The sequence below is a fragment of the Kryptolebias marmoratus genome, linkage group LG10 (assembly GCF_001649575.2).
Source record: "Kryptolebias marmoratus isolate JLee-2015 linkage group LG10, ASM164957v2, whole genome shotgun sequence".
NCBI lineage: Eukaryota > Metazoa > Chordata > Actinopteri > Cyprinodontiformes > Rivulidae > Kryptolebias > Kryptolebias marmoratus.
The window spans coordinates 6,688,805-6,711,526 of NC_051439.1; the positions used below are offsets into that span (position 1 = coordinate 6,688,805).

Consider the following 22,722-nt stretch of genomic DNA (forward strand, 5'->3'; position numbering starts at 1 on the left):
TTTCCCTCTCGCCTCAGCCCCTTTCAGACAAGCCTGTCTGCAACTAGTAACCAAGCCAAGAAGAACTTACCTGTTCCGGTTCCAGTCCACGACGGTCACGTGAGTGTCCTGTTTAGAGTCACAGGTCCCGCTCCTGTCCAGTCCACAATAAAACTCTTAAAACTTTGTCGTTGTGTTGCGAGTTTGAATCCTGTCAAGTCCTGCCTTGTCAAGCATGGGATTTTATTCATGTTTATGGAGTTGAGTGACTGACAGGTGTTAGGCCAAATACCCTTGATTTGCTGCTTATTTGCTATTTCTGTTCAGCCCAAACAGGCTTTAACCTATGGACATGTACGCTTGTGTTTGTGGACCATAGACAATGGTATGGACAGGGATTGACTTTTTAAAAAGTTGATAATTCCAGTATGTCTGCTATTACTGCAGTGATTAACCTGTTTTGCTATAACTGTGTCAAGAGGTTTAGTGCAATTTGTTGCAAATCACTTGTAATAAATATTTAATATGTTTTATATTTAGAGTACATATTGCAGTGCAGCCCAGAGCTGAACATTTTCTGACTTTTCTGAACTCTTTTTCTACAAGGATTGTTTAGCCACTTTTAATAATGTCATTGTGGTAAAAGGACAAAGTTGCTTTTAAAGCTTGTTCTCCAATCTCAGATAAGCTGCTTCCGTTATTGAAATGTAATCAGTAGGTTTTTTATATAGTATACTTGTTAGCCCCTTTACCCAATATCACCACCAGCCACAACTCAAAGCAAGTCGCTGGTTAGCACGAAAATTTGAAATGAAATAACAAGGACTTTTTAAGTGACTTTTCTGATCTCTCATGCTCCACCTGAGCTTTCTAGCTCCCCTCTAAGGTGATTGGGCTAGAAGATCAACACTAACACGACTCTGCTCCATAATCAGATCATCAAACAAATGGTATTATCAGACAAAAATAACCTGAGTGAATGAGGAATGTGACAAAAAAGCAAAACAAAAGAATGAGGAATGTGACAAAAAAGCAAAACAAAAGAAGTCTGTAAGAAGGTGAATACCTTTTCACAGCACTGTATAAGGAACAGTTTCACAGTGCTTTTCACAAAATTCCTGCTTAACATCAGCTCCTTTCTACAGTCAAAGAGGCTGTCGTTCAAAAACTGCCAGATTAAAATGACTGACACAAGGCCCGGATTATTGGAATTACAGAAACAGCTCTCATAAGCAGAGGAAACAGATGAGTGACACTGGTTCCTGAAGTAGGATCCAGACCAGCCTGGGACAGTTTTCTTCCACTCTCCTGTGGTTTCCAGCATACCCAGCACTATCCAAACTGTCCTGATGTGGTAAACACCACCCATCTGGCAAACTAAAGAGGTTAAAACAAACTCCTGTCCAATGTAGCTCCATCTGACAGAAATCAGCTGCTGTAGTGTAAGCCAGGATGACAGGAGTGGGCTTTATCTTCTGAAAGAAAACAGCCCCCTTCCTGTTGGGCCAATAATGGCTAAAGTTTAGACCTGGTCCAATGGTCCAAAATCAAAACCAAACTAAAGGCTTAGCAGTCCTTGAAGGAATGTATATCACCCGCCTCCTTTCATCCCAGAGTTTTATACTAAGATCATCTTGTTTTGATAAATTACAAAGTTGTAGGTGCTTTGGTCAAACTTTAAGAGTGATATCATGAGATGTCATGCTCAGAGGATGTGTTGTGAATGACTCTCAGCTACTACCACATCAAATTTTAGCTCACTATCTGTAAAACCGACTGAGTTAAAGCAGTTTTTGTTTTTTCTAAGGCAAGTTGGCTGTGGCAATCACCTTAAATTGGATTGATTCCACAAGCTAATTATTTGTAGATGTATATGTGATGATTATTTCTTGAAAGTTTCAGTGGTTTATGAGATATTTTGCAAACAGAGAGCCAGAGTTGGCTCCAAACAGTTAATGGCAAAATTTTAAACAAAGACTTTGTGCAGACTGTTAGCTCTTAGTATGTATTTTGCTAACAGACAGATACACATACACACAGATACAAGCAATGGTGGGCAATGACAAGCACATTATACGCTACGTGTTTATGTCAACATGGGAGGGACAACTTGTTACTCTTGCTCCAGAATATAAGAAAGCCTAACAACAGGACATCAGGACAACAGAGTTAGAAAGACCAAGATAGTCTCACAGTGTATTAAATGCCTTCCTGACAGAAAACCATTTAACAACAACACAGAGCCTCTTAAGTAAAAATGCAGGTTTATTTAATCAGTTTTACTGCTCAGAAAGACAGCTTACATTTCCAAATATTGTCTGGATGTGATATCCACTTTTTTCCTTAAATCCAAACAAGGAGTTTGGTTCCGATATCATGACCGGGAAACAATGAGCAATGAGATTCTCACATTTAACAAGCCAGATTTTCTAAACACTCACAAATACACAAGATAACACACATCCTAGCCAGAAGAATCCAAACCCCTTCTGCACTCTTTTCACCACTCATAAAATAAATGAAACACAACCCTCATTGCGCAACCATTTCGCTTTAGAGAAGAAATACTGCCACATCACTGCCAGCGAATCTATTCCAGTCTGACTCTCTGCTCTGGAACAAGATGAGGGAATATAAATTTAAAATGATCACGTTTATATGCAAATTTAAAAGGCTTGTGGAAATAAAACAAAGATAGCATATGAGCAAAATCTACAGATTTCAGCTGCAGCAGTAAATGTAGGTTAGGCTTTCCATCTGTTTTTTTTCTGTTGATCGCTTTTTAGACAGATTTTGATCATTAAAACAATCATAAAACACCTAATAAAATACTGATCCCATATTCAGGTTTTTCACACATCAGACTGTTGACTGATTTATATCAGATATTTTGGAGCTTGGCTAATAAGAACAATAAAGACTGTCAACAATCATCAAACTACATAATAAAGTAATGTCCATTTATCCATTTTCTATAGCTGCTCGATCGTGTTCAGGGCAGTGAACAGGTGAGAGGGAGCTACACCCTGAAAGCACTACATTTCTCTCAAATTATTACTATTTTTTGTTTCATTTTCCTAAATTTTACATTTCACAATGTAACCAGGCACAGACAGTCCATAAGAACAGGTTTATTGCTATTCGCGCCACCACTGCTGCAGTTCTCCTCCTGAACTGAAGGTGCCGCTAAATACAAAACAATACACCTAAACCACAGGAAGTGCGGCCGGAGGAAAGAAGAGGACCAATCTGTTCTCCATATACAAACTTAACTTCTAAAGACTGATTATGGAGAGACACCTGAGCTGACAAGTTTTAAATCATGCTCCCTCAATGTAAAATTAACTGGACATTGCTGTTGATGTTGATGAATGTTTTTCAGGTGTTGACTCTGTTTGATTCCCATACAACACATTCACACTGCAGGTCTTAATGCACAATTCCAAATTTTGCGTAGATAAAAGTTTGAAAAAAGATTAAAGTTTTAAAAAAGATGAACCAACTGGACTTCTATTCTGTAGCTGAAGACTTCTTGAGTCTAAAAGTTAATCAGTTGTAGATGTACATCCAATAATTACTTTTTGAGAGTTTTATTCAAATCCATCCTGAACATTATTGCTCTGCCTTCATCTTCAGCAGTGAGAAGTAGCCTGTATGACTAAACCTGGCTCATTTACATCCATCCATCCATCCATCCATCCATCCATCCATCCATCTCCTTTACCCCCTTGTTTCGTTCAGGGTCGTGAGGGAGACGGTTATCTCCAGTGGTCATTGTGTGAGAGGCAGGGGACACCATGTGCTTACACTGTACTCATAAATTCATTAAGGGGCAGATTTTTCTGCAATTTTTGCAGCTGATACACAAAGGACGAAGCAAAACCCAAGAATCAGGGCCTTTGTGTACAACACTTCAGCAGCAGCAGCTCAGATTAAAACAAACCAATCCAAACCCATAAATAAATCTAAAATTTTAAATCTTTTAAACTGCTTTAATTTTTTTTACTCCGAGGAGCCAATATTGATTTCCCTCTGTCTGTGGGCCTGCACACTCTGGTGGGATGATCACTATTCTGCAAATCAAGATTAAATCATTAACATTACAGACATGTCATCCAGGACATGTCAAATCCATTCAAAATAACTGGACTTCTAATCTGTAGTTGAAGACGTTTCACTTCCCATCGGGGCGGTTTTTCAGTTTAAAGTAGTGTGTTGACATTACAGACAGAAATCCACTTTTTATAGACCAGAGTTAAACACACAACTGCTGAGTTGGTTAACTTCCTTATTTTACTTTGGAAGTGCTGTGAAGAAATCTAACTGAAAGTAAATCTGATGAAGAGGAGAAAAGAGACGTGTTCCTTCTTTTTGAATACGGCTCCAAACCTGATTATCACACCTGTTTGTCTCTAAGGCTACATCCTGGCGAAAGAACAGTCGGGTCTGATGTGGAAGTGTGTGTATCCATTACATGTTACAATAGATCAGACGTCTCTCAGACCACACACTCGCTCAGATCAAAGGAAAGCTAGATCTAAGACAGAGCAGAGGCTAATCTGCTGAAGGAGTCTGATGTGGAAGCGGAAAGGTTTCTGCCGCTTTGATAATCTGAAGGATTACAGAGAGCCGTAACTCATACAGCAAGCACTTTTCCTCTCAAGCACGTCCATGTCCATAATTTACCATGTATTAGGGCCACTCAAAAAGGAGAAAAAAAACCAAGAACGATTTTTTGTTATTGTTGTTCATTTCCTAGTTTCATTAAAGATGTAATGTCAAAATTCAAGTTGAAATGTTAGGAAAAAAGTCTAAATTTCATTACCAAAAGGTCTACATCACATGTGTCAAACTCCATCCCTTGGGGGCCGCTCTCCTGCATGCTTTAGACGTGTTCTTGCTTTAAAACACCTGGTTTAAATGGCTGACTTGTTGCCATGTTCCTGGAGAAGTTGATGATTTGGTGAGGAGGTAATTAAACCGCTTGAATCAGGTGTGTTGGAGCAGAAAAACCTAAAACTCCCAGGACAGCGGCCCTCGAGGCCTGGAGTTTGACACTCCTGGTCTATATTTTATCCTACATTATTAAGCACAGCAGGGTTCACTTTCTCTGGATTAAGTCTTCCAATAAAACTGTTTCAATCAATAACATTTCCACTTTAATCTCAACATTCAACCTTTAATATACAAACTATAACATAATAATAATAATAATAATAATAATAATAATAATAATAATAATAATAATAATAATAATAAACCTTCCTCCTCAATTTGTGAGGGCACTATTACTTTATCATACTACCTTCCAATTTACATAGAGTGAGTTTTTTTTTTTACTTTGTTTTGTAGATCCACCCAAAACCCAAACTATCAGGAGGATCTGTAAAACAAAGGAAAGGTTGAGTAAAAACGTGACGATTGTTGAGTACAGCTCCCCAGTCTGCTTCAGTCAGATGGCTGTTTTTCATTAAACTGATTAGAAAGTCTTGAAATTGAGCATGAAATGCATTTTTCTAACCATGCAGTAATCTTAGAGAATCAACATATGCAAGTATTTTGACTGGTCACCGATGGAGTCACCCTTAAAGCCATCTGTTAGAGTCCAGTGGAAAATAAGAGCTCTGGACTGTGACAGGATTTGGCTTCAGTCATTTTTTATTATTTTTTGTTTGTTTGTTTGTTAGCTCAGTTGGTTTATAGACAGTTCATGAAGTTCAGCTATTTAAAAGAGATTTAAGAGTGTTTAATCTCTGGAAATTTTGATTTCCTTGAATAAAATTCAGTTTTTATGAATAATCTCATTAAAGCAGTAACAAAATCTTTTTTTTAAATTAAATTTTCCCCTTCCTGACAGATTAATCAGGAGCTATAAAGTGCTGGTGGTTCTGTCTGGATGTATGAATCACTGAAAACTTTAATAAACTTCCTGGATGAACAAAAGAAAACATGGAAACTTTTAATTTATCTATCAATTACAAGTATTTCACTTTTTTTTTACCATTTTCACAAAATGAATGTTTATATGCAAAATGTGTTCCAAAACTGACTGCAAAGGAATTTTAAAGATAATTTTAAAGAATTTTAGAGCAAAATTTACATCTATTAACATCTTAAAAACTAAATTTTAACTAGAATTTAAGACAAGAATGAAAACAAGAGTCTTAAAAAGGTTTTAATATGCAAAACATCAAAGAAAAATCCCTTTTTCTTTAGGACTTAAATATTAATCTAAATGTTTTATCTATTAAAGTAATATTTTGAGTCCAGAAACAGAAAGTGGTTTCTGAAGCAAACCTTTAATAAATAATTTCTTCATGAGTAATTAAAACAAAATACAAGAAAGAACTGTCTAGAATTATAGCATCAATGCCTAAAAAACACGAAGTGAATCTTCATGTTATTTTCAAACATAAAAATTTTCTCCATGAAAAAAAAAGACCCAAATCCTTTGTGTGCTATAGGCGTCATTTGGATCCTCTTAAATTTAATAAAATATCTAACGTCATCTGAAATTAAGAGAAGTTCTACTCCGTCACGGTTTAATTTTTTCCTGTCATTAGCAGTGCTGCAAAATCCACTAGTAGATCTTCAAAACTAAAGTCTAAAATCCATTTTTTCCTAAACCAAAAGCATCAAATTATCATGGCAATAAGAGAGAAAAGGTAAAGGTTGAAAGCTAAATGAATATTTTATCTTAATGTCTGCAGATTACACAGACCAAAGGAAGCTGCAACTACAAACCTTTAGGTATTATTTATTAATCTGAGACAAAAAAAGCAGACATACTGCTTTATAAAAACTAAGGTTTTTCTTCATAGACTTTAAGATTAACGTGAGAATACATAAAACACTCTATGAGTCTTTTACAAAGTAATATTTACAAAGGATTATAGCGAAGAATCAGAATAGAGTCATTTAGTAAAACCAGCAGAACTGTATTGACTTTAAAACTGAAAAAACTGAAGCAAATTAATCAAAGGTCCATCATAAACCAAGAATTGTTTGTTAACTGATGTGGGTTTTAACAAATTAAACTCCTTCCAGTGATGTGGAGTTGTGCTTCAATGAAATTAAGGCGTAAAATAGAGACAATTTCATTCGGTATAAAACAATGATACTGCTTCAGGGCACCTCTAACCCTCAGGGGCCGGGGCCACTGCCCTGCTGGGCCCTTTGCCCTCACATTCCAGCCATCAGCACACAGGTGCAGACCGCTCACACCTGCAACTGTGGCTGCGATCTACCTCACACCGCGAAAATGAAACAAGCCTTTCCCTGCTCTCCCGAGATGAAAATATGCATTCTTGGCTGCTCTGCCACCCGGGCCTGGCTGTTTACGCTCGTCTCACGGTGAGTTTATTCGTCCTCGCTGATGCCTTCGCCGAGGTATGCTGTTTGATTAGGAAATACACTGCTAAGTTCCAGTGGCGTCCTCATTTGTTTCTGCCTGCGATCTGGGAAACAGATTTCCTGTGAAAAATGTCTGAGTTTGACGCCCGTCCACCACCTGCCTCGTTAGTTCGGGGATTTCTGGAAAAGTTGCATGATATCATCTTGGATTCATTAAGAAAGAAACTTGTAATTACTCTAGATGTAAGAAATGAATCATTTTAAACTGCTGTTCAAAAGACGCTCTGTCAGATCATTATTTTCTTGTTCCTTTATCTGGTCACTTCTTTTTCAAAATGTTTGATTTTTATTATTGACAATTATCATCAGAAAGGGCAAATCCCTCCTCTGGAAATAACAATTAAAACAATAAATGCCTAAAGTAATATTAGTCACCTAATTACTTGTGTTCCCTTGATTTGAAGAAGCTTAATTTTTTTAGTTTTCTGTACATTTTTTCCAATCAAAGTACTTCTGCATATTTTGTGCTATTTTAATTATTCATATATCAGAACATTAAGCTCATTCAGCAGATGGGTACTGTGACTTTTGGATTTTGCAACTTTTATACTTTTTAAAATATTTCATTTATTATCATTTTTTCCCCATAGAAATACATATAGATCTCTATAATTCTTTCAAAGTCAGTGTTCTCTCTGAGATCTGTTTTAGCAAACTTGCCTTGTTATTGTTTTCTCAAGCTACTTTTAGCTTTTAGCAAGTGTTTTGCTGCTTTTAGCTAGCCTTTTGCTACATTTAACTTTTAACTATTATTTGGCTACTTTTAGTTAGTGTTGTGGTACTTTTAGTTTGTGTTTTGCTACATTTTGCCTTTTAGTTAACCTTTTTTTCAGTTTAGCTATTAGCTGATGTTTCAATCCTAAAGCTTTTAGCTAATGTTCTGCTTCTTTTTAGGTTTAGCTGCTCCATTTCAGCTTCTTTAGTGAAGTCGTTTTGCACTCAGCTTTTCATGCTGCTTTTTCACCCAAAATGCAAATTGTCTTTGTTCCTACTCCAGTCAGAAGTGAGCATCTGTGAAGAGACAAGTCTTCTTAGAACTTCGAGGCTTTGTTTTTCGACTGACCACCCTGCGTTTCGAAGTTTATCCATTGTGGTTTTGAAGTTTTCTCAACACTGAGAAAGAAAGAATCTCTCCGCGTGCAAATGAGCCTGAAACCTTTTCGCTGAAGTTACAACAAGAAGAGAAGCAGTTTATCACAGGGAGGCAGCTCACATCATGAGTACGAGCTCCTATAAATCCCCACTGTGTTGATTTCCTAAACATTCAAGCACTTGTGGCCGGCCGTAGCTCAGCCACCTGACTCCGCCATCATAATAATCCAACACCACAGACACTAACATCAAATATCACTCTCCACCTGGATGTCCTCAGTATCTGAGCAGAAGGAAAATGGTTCCACAGCATGCAGCTCAAAGGTGATAAGACAAATTCAAATTCATTGTGTCTCCTTGTAGAGACCACAGTCTTCTATTGTGCACAGACAGAAGTTTCTAAAACGTTGTGAAATAGTTCCAGTATGTGAGAGAGCATTACATATTCACCCCCTACTGTGAGTCATCTTCCCCCATGACCGCAAAAGTTACAGAGCATCAGCAAACTGAACCAATACTGTTCCCCTCCGTTTCGCATCACTTCTTCTCTCTTTGCCTGGAAGGTGTTACGGGTACTTCTAAAAGGAACCAAACAACACTGTGGGGGCAGAGGGAGAGGAGGGAAAGATAGGCCAAAAATCAGTCTGAAACAAATAAAAGGACAAGAAGCGTGAAGGCTGTGGTGCACAAAGCGGGGAAATCTGAGAGAACAAACTAACCTTTATTTAAGGTCACAGTTCAACCATTATACTATACGATAGATAGATAGATAGATAGATAGATAGATAGATAGATAGATAGATAGATAGATAGATAGATAGATAGATAGATAGATGAAAATCAATCAATCAATCAATACTTTATTGATCCCACAGGGAAATTGCATAAAACCATCAAGAAGCTAAAACCATCATCAGGCTAAAGTCTCTCTTTTTTACCATAAAAGACTTGAGGTACAGAAAAAAAGGCTTTTTTCTAAAGAGAAACAAAATAATATTTTAATATCACTTCAACACACCTAACCATTTGCTTGGTATGTGTGGGTTCAACGAAGCTGAAGCAAACAGGCTTTGAAAACTTAAAATCCTAAATTGACTGAGACATACCCATTTTTCTTTCGGCAAATCTTGATTAGCTGTGGTAGCCATCTTGAATTGGTCTGGGTCTACATGTTAATTAGTTGTAGTTGTACATCCAGTGATTACTTTCTAAAAGTGTCATTAAAATCCATCCAGTGGTTCATGAGATATTTTGCTAACAGACAAACGGAGTTGACTCCAACAGTTAATGCTAAGGTTTTATGCAAAGATCAGGCACAATGAGTACCACCTAGAGTATATGTTGTGAAAGACTCTCAGCTACTACCACACCAAATCTTATCACAAAACCTATTAAACTGACTGAGTTATAGTCATTTTTGTGTCTTCTAATGTCAGTTGGCTAGGGCGGCCATCTTAGATTGGATTGGCTCGAAAACCTAATCAGAGGTAGATGTACACCCAATGGTGGTTACCTGAGGGTTGCATAAAGAAATAAGTACAGTGTTCATGAGATATTTTGCTAACAGACACTAAATAGAGGCAAAATTTTAAACAAATTGTGCAATCTGTCAGCTCAGAATAGGTTTTGGGGATTAGGCTCAGATACACATTAGATTACAGGCTAATGTGTGTAAAATTAAGAGGTATTTTGCTAACAGATACATTATCAGCCGCCTTCTACGGTGGACGATATTGAAATGTTTCATCTACTTTGGGGCTTTTAGATGATTTCAGTGTAATAGTTTTATAAATAATGTCATAAAAAACCGTAGTTATGCTGCAGTTAGAGTAAATGAAACTGCACATGTCACAGGGACTGCTGGATGGATCCACTCACCCGGGCCCCGGACTTCTGCGCTGAGACCTCAGCCAGGTGAGACAAGAAAATGGGGGCCAAGAGCCAGGAAAAGGTGCCAACAAAGCCGCCTGACAGGAACATGATGAAGGCAGCAGGTAGACTCGTGCGTCTGTCTGAGATCAACAGGTCCAAACCCAGAAAAAAAAAAAAAAAGAAAACTCTTTGTCTCTTTCTAAATGTCTTCCTGTATAACTATTCACATAATGTCCGCGAGGGATCGGGCATCAGGACATGTCGGAGACCGTGGTGATGGTTCTGCGCCGCCGATCAGCCGCTCCACTCGCTCCTGGAGCCGTCCCAGCGACATTTAAAGCGCAGCACACTGACGGACACTGCGGGGGACCAATGGCGGCGGGGCTGGAGCACGAGTCCCCGCCCACCTCCGGCCAGTTAGCAGAAAGGAGCCGGGGAGCCCGCAGCTGCACCGAGCCTCAGAGACCCTGCAGGTCAGATTTAAGGTCCCGGTGTCCATTCAGACACTCTGATGCTCTCTAACATCCGGGGATCCTGCTGCGGGGACATTTAGCCTGTGGGCGGGGCTTCAATGGAAAACAGCTAGAAAGTCAATAATAGCTGTCACGGGCACTGCGGGAGGTGTGTGTCCCTCTGTGTGTGTGCGCGCTTTAGATCTCTGAGGATTCTGTGGTTAAATGATCAGAAACAGCTGTCTATTCCACATTCTCCCAACTTACAGGATAATTTTATGAATATTAGGGTCAATTCAGCACAAAGGGGCCACATCTTTGGTCGATTATTTAAAAAAAAAACTCTTCAAACTAAACATTCTCTCTGAAAATACAGTGTAGAGGCTGAAACCGACCTGTTAAAGCTAAAAGAAGCAGAACAATAACTAAAAGCTAAATAGCATTTACACCTTTAACAGCTTATTAACATTTATCACATCCATGATTTTTTAAAATATAATTCAACCAAAATAATCTGGAAATTGGTGGTGTAAAAGTTTATACAAAGAAGAAAGCTGTGGATGTGGTTTGTGATCGTTATATAGAGATCATGTTTCTACATGACAGGTTGCAGATCCTCACCCCCACCTGACTCTTTACCTGGATGGCAAAACATTCAACAGCTGCTACTGCTGGTTGTGGGTTTTGGTAAAATAACAAGAGAATATTGTCATAAATTAAAGGCTGATGGTCTAAACATGGATACCTGTTACCTACCAAACAATATGTGGACTAAAGACAATAAAATGAGAGCAGAAATCATGTTTCCTGGTATTTGTTGTAAATGGATCTGTTTCTGAGCTGGGAAAGTTTGCGAAACAAAACGTAGGAGTTAAATGTGGATTTGTCCTGGAATTGAACATAATCAGAACTTGAGTGGACATTTTAGAAAAGACAGGCTCATACAAACAGGTTAAGTGTTGTTTTTTAAATTTATTTATGCTTTGTGTACAGGTGATATATAGGTGCAGATGTTCGGGGAACACTTTAGTTTTAGTCACTTTCCATACAGCTTTCATTTAACAGAAATGCTGCACACATGTGTTAATATATCATGAGGTTCATCAGCCATCCATCCATTTTCTTTACCTGCTTCTCCATTCCAGGTCACAGGGAGCTGGTGTCTATCTCCAGAAGTCACTGTGTGAGAGGCCTGGACAGGTTTCAAGTCCATCACAGGGACACATAGAGACAAACGTTCATTTACACTTTCACCTAAGGACAATTTACATAGATGCATGTTTTTGGTCTGTGGGAGGAAATTGGAGTAAACCCACATGTTCACAGGGAGAACATGCAAACTCTACCAAGAAAGACCCCAGGCCAAGATGCGATCCTGCAACCTTCTCACTGGGAGGTGACAGCTGTAACCACTGTGCTGCTGTGAGGTTGACCAGCCATTTTTGTATTTACTGCATATCAGATTCTAGGCAATAAGTTTTTGTTAGTTTCTTTTTTATCATCAGATGAGAAAATTTAAAATATAACAGACAGACTATCTGACTATAACAGACAGATTCATACAAACAGCAGAGGTTTGATTTTTCCTGTTGGGACTCATGTTATAGCCTACAATGAGGGCACAGCTGAGCACAGGCTTCACATTAATATTACCATGTTGATCAACTAACATCACACCTTCATTCACAATGACAAACAAAAACAGTTTATTTTCTTCTCTCAAATGTTTGATGAACACTGCATTTACACAGACTCTGCTAAATGCTAAAGAGGCTAAACAGCCTATTTAGCTTATTGTTTGTCATAATATATTTCAACAATCATGTCCACCAGCACCCAATGGCCCACGGATCAAAGAGACAGAATTTGCTAAATATGTTTTTGCACTGAGTTGGACTATAGCTTTTCTCCACTTTCTTTGTTTTCATGCTGGTCCAACAGCTCAAACTCTTTGAGGCAGTGACTTTTCTGCAACTTTACTGAACAAAGAGGGGGGCCTAAAAGGGGTGTGATCAAACTAGCTAGCTAGGTAGCTACTTAAGCATTACGCCTTGATATAAGACATAAAGGATGAAATATAAGCATAAAAACTTTTTGCACTAAAAGAATGTTCCCATCTAGAAGTTTCTAACTTTACCCTTTAGACTAATTATTCTCTGTTGAACAACAAATTCTGAGAACATACAAGCTAAATTATGCATGTTGCAGTGCATAACCATGGTCTTTGATTCAATGGCCTGCATTTGCATAGCGCTTTATCAAGTCCAAGGACTCCAAAGCGCTTCACACTACATTCACCCATTCACATTTACAATGTGGTAAGCTACATTGTAGCCACAGCTGCCCTGGGGCGGGCTGATAGAAGTGAGGCTGCCATCACACCTGCGTCACTGAGCCCTCTGGCCACCATCAAGGACACAACGGCTAAAACGGACAGAGCGGAGGTTCGAACCGTCAACCCACCTGTTATAGGACAAATCAATACCTCTTTAGCCACTGTTGCCTCAGGTTTCAGTTATTGAGAATAAATGAGTAAAATCGTTTAAATTTGACAATTTACATATCTTGGCTAAAATATCTCATAAAATTTAAATAATGTTCATGAATAATATTTAATATTGCCTAAAACCTTTTTTTACAGCATGCTGTGGAAGGTGAGGATGAGGAGCAAGTAGAGGGCAGAAGACTGTTTCTTGGAATGTTAACAAGGTCAGTGTATATCTGCTCTTCCCTCCACCCCGAATAAAGAGGAGAAGCTTTTCTGGGGAATAAAACTGTTGTAGCAAAAGCTCGACTTGACACTTTAATTCTGTTGTCATTTGGCGGAACATGAAAGAACCCCCACACGCACGCACACGCACACACATAGTCCCCAACAACAGAAACAAAGAGGGAATGAATGGACACGCTGAAAGGACATGCACTTCCCAATTACTGCAACGGCCATTCCGAAGATGCCCTCACCGTCTGACACCAAGCACACACGGCTAAAAATTAGCAGGTGTCTGTAGACACAGAAACAGACAGAGCAGCACAGACGCCTCCCAGAGATCCGACGGCAGGGCAGGAGGGCAGATGTACCACAGATGTTCAGCCATGATGAGCACAAGGTTTAGACACACACAGAGTTCAGCTGTGGTACTCTGAGTGCCGAGGTGAAAAGAGCTGTAACACAAATACAAATTAGTACGCTGTTCTTTATCTTGCTGAATTGTTAGGAACTGAGACAAAGAAACACACATTGCTGTTTAGGAATTGAGGAGATCGGCTGTTGTGCTTAAAGCAACATGTTGCCCTTCAGTAGACTCAATACTTTTGAAATCAATTCAGGTCAAGATGGCCACCACATCTTACAAAGTATTGCAATATTACTGTGGCCAACAGCTGCAAACGAGCAGCAAACAGCTAAACGCGCCGCAAACACATAAATGATGCAAACTCCAAAACAGTTGAGAAGCCAGCGGGAAGAAACTTATTTTAATGGTGTCGCAGGAGGGAGCACTGCCAGCAATGAGTCAATCGGCAGGAAGACACAGCTGAATCTGCAAAGCCCGAATATCCAGTATCCAATCTCGAGTCCCCCCTAATGGTCTGGTGCACTTCCATTTTGTCAAGTGAGTTCACAGCTTTTTTTTTTTTTTACTTGCTGGTGTTTTTGGTGTTTGCTGAATTTTTCCTTTGCATTTGTTTCTGTTTCTGTCTATTTTCTGGGATTGCAGCATTTTTTCTTTTGCAGCATTTCTCTGTTGCATTTGTTTTTATGTATTTCTGTGTTTTGGAGTTTGCATCATTCACGTGTTTGGAGTGCGTTTCGCCATTTGGGAAGCATTTGCACTTGTCGGCCACCTTAGATTATAGCAAAACATCACCCCTAATGGTATTTACAACATTTGACCAAAATGATTGTAAATCAGTCATTTTTTTATCATAATATGATGTTAGTCCAAAACCCAGAAAGGCAGTGGCTATCATGAATTCATTTAAGGAATGTCATGCCTTTAAATAATCTAAAATTTTACAAAGTAATAGTTGCTTAAAATGAAACTATATATGATAAAAACTAGATACAAGTAGTTTAATGTGAGCCTATTGCAGTTTTTAAAATGATTAAATGACAAAGTTTTGGCATCTGTTAGAGCTTGGAGTATGTGTTAGGAATGACTCTCAGCTACTACCGCAACAAATTTTAATTCAGTATCTGTAAAATTGATTGAGCTATAGCCAGTTTTATATTTGCTAAGGTTGTTTGCTGTGAAGGCCATCTTGAATTAAGTTGACTTGACTAAACTAAATAAAAAAGCAATTCAATCAACAATTGGGTCTCCTTTTACTTCACCCACAGTTTTTTGCACCTGTTCGTCGAGCTGTAGATCCACTCGGGTTTCCCCAAAGGTCTTTAAAAGCACTGTTGTTTGAGTGTGTCCAGCCGTGCTTTGGTGTCTCGCTGCTGGCTTGGTTAAACAACTCAAGTTTGCAAACCCACTGTGACTCCAAACACCATGTCAATCAGTTGCAAATAACAAACAATCCCAGCAACACAAACCACAGTGCTTCTTGGAGGCTTTGAGCCATGGTACTGATCATAGTTGCCGAATTGAAAGTGGTGGATATACCCTCTCACGTGCTGGGACAGGCTTGCTAGCTTTGACTTTTCCTCAAAAGTTCCATGATTGTCTTGAAAAGTCCATTTTGGAAAAGACATTGCAAGAATATCCCCAACCAAATCAAATCAGCCATCATGAGTTATGAGCTATAACTCATAATTCAGCCATTATGAGTTGAAAACATGTTGGGCATATGAGCAGTCTGGTTTGAGATGATAGAAAGACAACACTCATTCTAACCAAGGTCTGCAGAATACCATCTCTGAATGCACAGCACGTCCAACCTCAAAGCAGATGGACTACAGCAGCAGAAGACCACACCAGGTGCCACTACTGGATCGGCAAAATTGTACAGTAAGAGGTTGGAAAAACATTGCCAGGTCTGATGTGTTTCAATTGCCTGAACGGCCTCCACAGTCACAAGATCTCAATCCAGTCCAGAACCTTTGGGATGTGGTCGAACCAGAGATTCCCTTCATGGACATGCACCTTATAAATCTTCAGCAACTGTGTGATGCTATCATGTCAATATGAACCAAAATCTTTGAGGAATGTTTCCAACACCTTGTTGAATTTATGCAACAAAAAATTAAGGCAGTTCTGAAAGTAAAAGGGCTCCAACCTGGTACTAGCAAGGTGGACCTAATAAAGTAGCCAGTGTGCCAGGCAACTGCTAGTGAGCAGAAAAAAATGTAGGATTATAAATTGCAGTTAAGAACTAAAAATAACATTTGAGTGTGAGGTTAAGATGTAGCATAAGGGAACCCCCTTGCTTTATGACCTCTGACCTAGACTCATCTTTCCAGCAACTGTTCTGTTTAGAAAATTTATTCTGTTATGACTGAGTCCTTGGTATTATTTTGAATAAGTGTTTACATTTTGAGGCTTCACACTCTCAGGGCCTCTTATCAGTAGAGACAAATTTTTGTTTTATGCTTCTTTCTAAGATATGATTTATGCAGAAATACGTTTATTAATTGTGAAATCTTTTAAAATGTAATAGAATGTTGATGATTTTTATGTGTTCATTTATCTAAAAAGAAATTAGTAAAATGGTTTAACAAACTTTAAATACCTTTTTGTTATTACAAGAGTCCAATGATATTGTCAACAGAACATCTTTTGAACAGGAGAAGATAAGCCATCTGCAGACCTCAAGGTTGTTGACCTCATTGGGAATCTGAGTGTCTTATGTTTGACGTCTCATTTTGATAATGACTGGAGAGAAACCTTGAGTCTTCAGTTGTTGTTATTAAGTTCATTGTTGTCTTAGGTTAACAAAATTATGACAAAACGAAAGGAGAGGGACAAGCACATGGAAACAAAGTTTAAAGTCTATGTTTTGACTAGTTTTATGTAAAGTCCAGTAAAGTAAAGTAAAAGTAAAAAGGAAACTAACAAAAGTTAAGAAAGACCATTTGTGTTTTAAGAGATAATTCCAGTTACAGAATAGCTCCTAGATGTGCGCCAACCCTCCAACTCTGGACTACATCAGCTGAGAGTTCCAGACCCCTCAAAAGCCGTCACCGCAACCTCAGGTGACCTTGGACAAAACACTGACCACTGACCATTAGTGAATTCTGGCCTGGTTATCAACTTTAAACTGGTCCAAAATGAAGAACAAAACATTTCACTAGTGAGCTGATACTTCCTTAAGAGCTGAGCTAAAGTCCAAAGTGAAAATAGCAACAGTACAAATTTTTGTGCATGATACGTAAACATACATCCTATTCAATAGATTCTTATGTTTTTGATAAAGTCTTCCTCCAGATCATAAAAGGTTAAATCTTACTTCAGACTTATTTTGGTTACATTATTGTAAAGTAAAAACACTTGGTGCTAAATTCAGATTATTATTCCCAAATTTTTAGAGTTAATTCTATTTTACTTGTGTTGATTTATTGTTTGTTGATTTTATTTTTGATTTATTTAGGTTTTTTCATAACATAATCTAAATACTGTTGATTGATAAATTCAATCTGGTGCCCCCTTTGAAAGAGAGCTAAAAACAGTAGCAAAGTAAGTATTGTCCTTCTTTCCTCTTGCTACAAAGAGGAGAAGTCCATTTGCCTTTTATTAAACCTTGGGCTTGCTTCATGGTATTTTTGCCCAGATGTTCTGCAGCATTTGCATAATTGTGCTGCCTTAATGCCTTCTTCTAGTCCTGCAGATCTCTGAACTGTGCCTGATCCCACTTCAGAAGGTAGTATTGTCACACGCAACCAAACAGAATTACAGCACTGAATGAAAGACAGACAGAGGGAGAAGAATGGAGGGGGGGGGGGCATGCTGAACGGAAAAATCCCAGGTCAGATAGAAAGACCTCTCTCTTTAAAGCATCATCTGGATTTCATTTCATAAGTCCCACATATTTTACATGAACTGGCTGCAATTTTCACTAAATTTGAAAATGAGGAGGTCTCAGTTTGCCAAAAGTGTTGGACAACAACAACTTGGCCTCTTCAAATATAAACCTGCACATAAACAGACACTCTGACCTTGATGTAGAAGCACACTCAATGATGGCAATGTTCAGCAGCAAATAAATAATCCCATAAAGCCAGTTTATCTATAAGGTTTATCAGAGATGTGGGGACTTTTACAAAGAGAGAGAGGAGTGAAACAGAGAGCTACGGGTGTGAAAAGACCTATTGAGCCTGGACTAGGGGTCCCGCACCTGCGCCGTCTATTCACCCCTCTGTTTACACACTGTCATCCACAATTAATACCTCCTGGGGACTGGGCTGCCTGCCCTCTGAAGGGCCCCCAGACCCATCCTGGGTCCTTATAGATGCCTAATTGAGCATACCCCTCTCCTGATTGAATTAACAGCTCTGTCTCTGGGACCTTTACTCCCCTTCGACTAAGGAAAGAACCCAGGTCCAGCAGCCTACAGAGAGACAGAGGGGGTTAGGCGCTGGAGAAAGCAAAGGGTCAGAAGGGGGGAGTTGCTGAAAGTGTTCAGAAAACGTGGCCCTTTCTGTTAGCAAACCAAGGCTGGAAATGGGGAAGTGGGGGCAACAAAAGGTCTCAGTCTTCACAGGCCCGGTGAGTTCCAGCAGGGCAGTGAAAAGACAGATTGTTGGGAACATTCACACAATCTGTGTTGCAGGATTAACTTCCAGAGCCATTCTCCCCTGCTTTTCTGTTCGTTTTGTCAGTATTAAAGAACATTTCAATAAAATCCACAGGATTTTTGGCTGGACTGAACTAACATTATCATGTCCTCGGTAAATAAGTTTCACCATGAACAAACTTTCTAGAATCCACTACAGTAGTTGTAAAGTATAATATGAAAACTCAGAAGCTCACCGCTGAGAGATGGATATGCACTCTGAGTGAATCTTCCCTGTTTCCAGGTCTGTACAGCAGTCTGTCATGTTTCTATCAGCACATGCCAAAACTTAACACACACACACTCATCTGAACTTTTGCTTTGCGTCTGGAAGGAAAATGAATCTGGTGAAATGATGTGAGTTGAAGCTGTTGACTGTCAGAGCCATGTATTGGCTGTCTCTATGTCCAGACTGACTCATGTTCTTCCTTAAAACCAACCAAACGTTTTTCAGAAGTAAAGATGAGGAAACGCAGAGGAAATCTGTTCTGTGGTTTGTCAAATAAATTTGGAAATGTATCCAAACATAATGAGATTGTGTGGGACACAGCACAGTGTAGTATGACATTACTTCACTTATTTTTAACACATATGACCTCTGACCTCTTGGTTTACCCTTTTTGCCTGTTCCCCAAGAAAATACTTGACTGACAATGATCTTGTTTGGATCATTTATCGTCCCTTGGTGCTAAAACTTCATAATATTATCATGGACTGATTAAGTTTTCATTAATTGCACACACATCTTATAAATACAACCTTTAATCATTAAATGTGATTTAAATATTTGAAGCATTAGCTTCTCTTCCTTGTTTATTTGTGTTCCATCATGTTATGAATCATTACAATAGTTTGTATGTACAATAAATGCAAAGATTTCCATTGTTGCAGCTTTCATTGTTTTGTTTATTTTACATTTGTTAGGATCTGAGTTTTGGAATTATGTTTTGACTTCATGTTTCAGTTATAGTTTATTGTTTGTGTTTTGTCTCTTCCCTGTGCCTCAGCCAACATTCACTTTTCCTCAGTCACTCTCTCTCTTCCCCATTCTCACCCATCTACACCTGCCTCTAGCTCCTTAATCATCTCACCTGTGCCCACTTCCACTAATCACCCTCTGCCTTTAATACCCGGTCACATTCTCTACCTCTCTGCTGGTTCATTGTCATTCTTTGCCTCCCTGATGTGCCGTCCTTCCTGTTTGCTCGTGCCTCCTCGTCTCCCTTTGGTTAATCTCTTGTCACAGGTCTGTTCATGTTTTGTTAGTTAATGTTTTTGTATTTAGTTTAGATTTTGCTGCCACGTCAGCCTTTGTTTTTGGGTTTGCCTTTTATTTCTAAATAAATTTAGTTTTTTTTATCAACATGAGTCTGCGCTCAGGGTTCGCCTCCTTCACCCCAGTTCATGACAGAATGAACCAGCCAGACCAGAACCCAGCGGACTCAGTTTTTTCTTTTTCTAACCTCTCTGAAGAGGATTATCTTTTGCTCCACTTCGCAGTAAGGGAGTACTGCAATTTGGAGGCAACCTCCCATGATATTTAGAATTAAAGTGTCCGTTTTTGGGCAGCCCAGGCCCTCCTGAAGGAGGCTCTCCGTCACCCCGGGCTGGAATCATCCCCGGGGATGGATGAGATCCTCAGAGAGGCCAGAAGGGATTATGCCCGGGGATGCACTTCCTGGTCTCCCGCATCAGCAGTGCGCCCTGAGTATCCGGTGGCAGCCGCTCCTCCCGTGTCTTCGGTGGCAGCCGCTCCTCCCGTGTCTTCGGTGGCTGCTGCGCCTCCAGAAATCCCGGTCTCCCGAAGACGGAGGCGTAGAAGAAGAAAGGAGCGGGTCAACTGTGAGATCTCTCTGTCGCCCGTGCTGGTGGAGGAGGAGGAGACGGCATCTCCGTTCTGGGGAACCCGCTTAGCCTGCAGACCAACTCACTTCCGCCGCCGGCGAAGTCCTCAGTTCCACCTCCACACCTATCTGCCGAGCCCTGGGTCCTCTCTGTGCCTTCTCAGACGGTCAGCGTTCCTGAGGGGGTCGGCGACACACCTGCCAACATCTCCGTGGGGGTCGGCCGTGACGGCGACGCCTCACCATCCCGTGTCTCCGTGGGGGTCGGCCGTGACGGCGACGCCTCACCATCCCATGTCTCCGTGGGGGTCGGCCGTGACGGCGACGTCTCACCATCCCGTGTCTCCGAGGGGGTCGCCGAGGACGCCATTGCCGCTGCTCAGAATCACTGAGGGTCGGTGTCAACGTTCCGCTGAGGGTCCAGGGGGGACGCCAGGGGGGGACGCCTCGCTCCGTTCTGCTAAGCCGAGGGTCCGGACCGACGCTTCCCCTAGCCTCCGAGGGGGTCGCGGACGACGACGCCTCTCAGCCAGTCTCCGAGGGGGTACCAGGGAGGGTTCTAAGGAACCTCCTGGGTACCACGCCCTGCAGCCTCCAGGGTCATCATGCCCTCTGGGGTGTCGGCCCCTAGGACCCTTGGAGCTGTTAGACTGCCCTGCTCCTGCCACTACAGGAGGGTCTGGCAGGACGCCTTGCTCCTCTCTGCTCCGCTCTCTCCTGCCCGGTCGACACCTGATCCGGCCCCCTGAACTCTTGCCCCTCCGAGGACGGTGCCCGGGCCGTCCCCCAAGACTTTTGCCTCTCCGAGGACGGTGCCCGGGCCGTCCCCCAAGACTTTGGGTCCGCAGTGGACGGCGTCGGGGCCGCCCCCCTGAAATTGTCCCTTACGGCCCTTTATTTTTGAGTATTTGTCTGTTTCCCCAGTCTTGCTGGTCGGTTTTTTGTTAGTGCTCTTTGCTTGTTTTTTGTTCTTGCCCGCCGTCCTGTATTTTGGTTGTTCCCCCTCCACCCTCCCGAGCTAGGTTTTTTTTGTTTAGGGACGTCAAGGGCCGTCCCTTGAGAGGGGGGTAATGTTAGGATCTGAGTTTTGGAATTATGTTTTGTCTTTATGTTTCAGTTATAGTTTGTTTTCTCTTCCCTGTGCCTCAGCCAACATTCACTTCTCCTCAGTCACTCTCTCTCTCTTCCCTATTCTCACCCATCTACACCTGCCTCTAGCTCCTTAATCATCTCACCTGTGCCCACTTCCACTAATCACCCTCTGCCTTTAATACCCGGTCACATTCTCTACCTCTCTGCTGGTTCATTGTCATTCTTTGCCTCCCTGATGTGCCGTCCTTCCTGTTTGCTCATGCCTCCTCGTCTCCCTTTGGTTAATCTCTTGTCACAGGTCTGTTCATGTTTTGTTAGCATTTTAGTTTAGATTTTGCTGCCACGTCAGCCTTTGTTTTTGGGTTTGCCTTTTATTTCTAAATAAATTTAGTTTTTTTTATCAACATGAGTCTGCGCTCAGGGTTTGCCTCCTTCACCCCAGTTCATGAGAACATTAAGCTTTTTAGTTTTATATAGTGCACATCCTGCCTGCAGTCCAAACCTGGCACGCATCAAAAATTGCTCATTTTTAGAAAGAGAACTTGGTGTTCGCGCTGCATTTTTGCAGAAAAGCTATTTTCTCTAGTACTAAAATATATTTTTATGTAAAGAAAAAATAGCTTCAGACTGCAGTATTAATAAATAATTCTTTTAAGAATACTACACTTCCATGGGATTTCCTTTTTTCATATTCCACATTTACACTTTGGTATCTTTTGAATGCTTCCTGGTCCAGAACCATAGATGGAGCACTAGCTGGGCTTTGCGGTGGTCTCCATGACTGCACTGAACAGCTCACCTCTCGATGAACCCCCTATTCCAGTTTTGGTGGTGGGGAGTATGTCCTACCAAAAACAGAAACACAAAAATTCTGTTGACCAGTGAACTGTGCAGCCACTACACCATGCCTCACTCTACTCTAAACCCCCCTCGCAGACCCCGAGACCCCAGTTAACAAGCCAGCCAGCACGTTCCCTGTGGTTCTGCTGATACAATGCGTGGGCGGGGCCAATTAAACTGGCACTGTTTCCCAAAGCGGGTCAGGAGTTTAGTGGGTCTTCATCACAGAGTTAACTAATACTCACTGAACCAAACCACCTCTGTGTGTCTTTATAAAGCAGCTTTCAGTACATTTGTTAATACAGATGTACAGGTGCTGGTCATAAAATTAGAATATCATGAAAAGTAGACTGATTTCAGTAATTCCATTTAAAAAGTGAAACTTGTATATTATATTCATACATTACATACAAACTCAT

The 22,722-nt window shown here is 40.5% G+C and overlaps 1 protein-coding gene across 6 annotated transcripts in view; it reads right to left on the reverse strand.

The window, feature by feature from the left end:
• smoc1 (SPARC related modular calcium binding 1) overlaps positions 1-10,729 on the reverse strand; it is a 56,187-nt gene extending 45,458 nt beyond the window's left edge. For 2 of the 6 annotated variants that reach the window (XM_017415591.3, XM_017415581.3), the window contains exon 1: positions 10,363-10,692. In XM_017415591.3, the coding sequence (XP_017271080.1) occupies positions 10,363-10,464 (102 nt within the window). In that variant the 5' untranslated portion in view covers positions 10,465-10,692. Of the gene's footprint in view, positions 1-10,362 lie in introns of all 6 variants that reach the window. The other 4 variants (XM_037977826.1, XM_017415572.3, XM_017415565.3 and 1 more) reach the window with 4 other exon arrangements.
• Between the last annotated feature and the right edge of the window lie 11,993 nt (positions 10,730-22,722).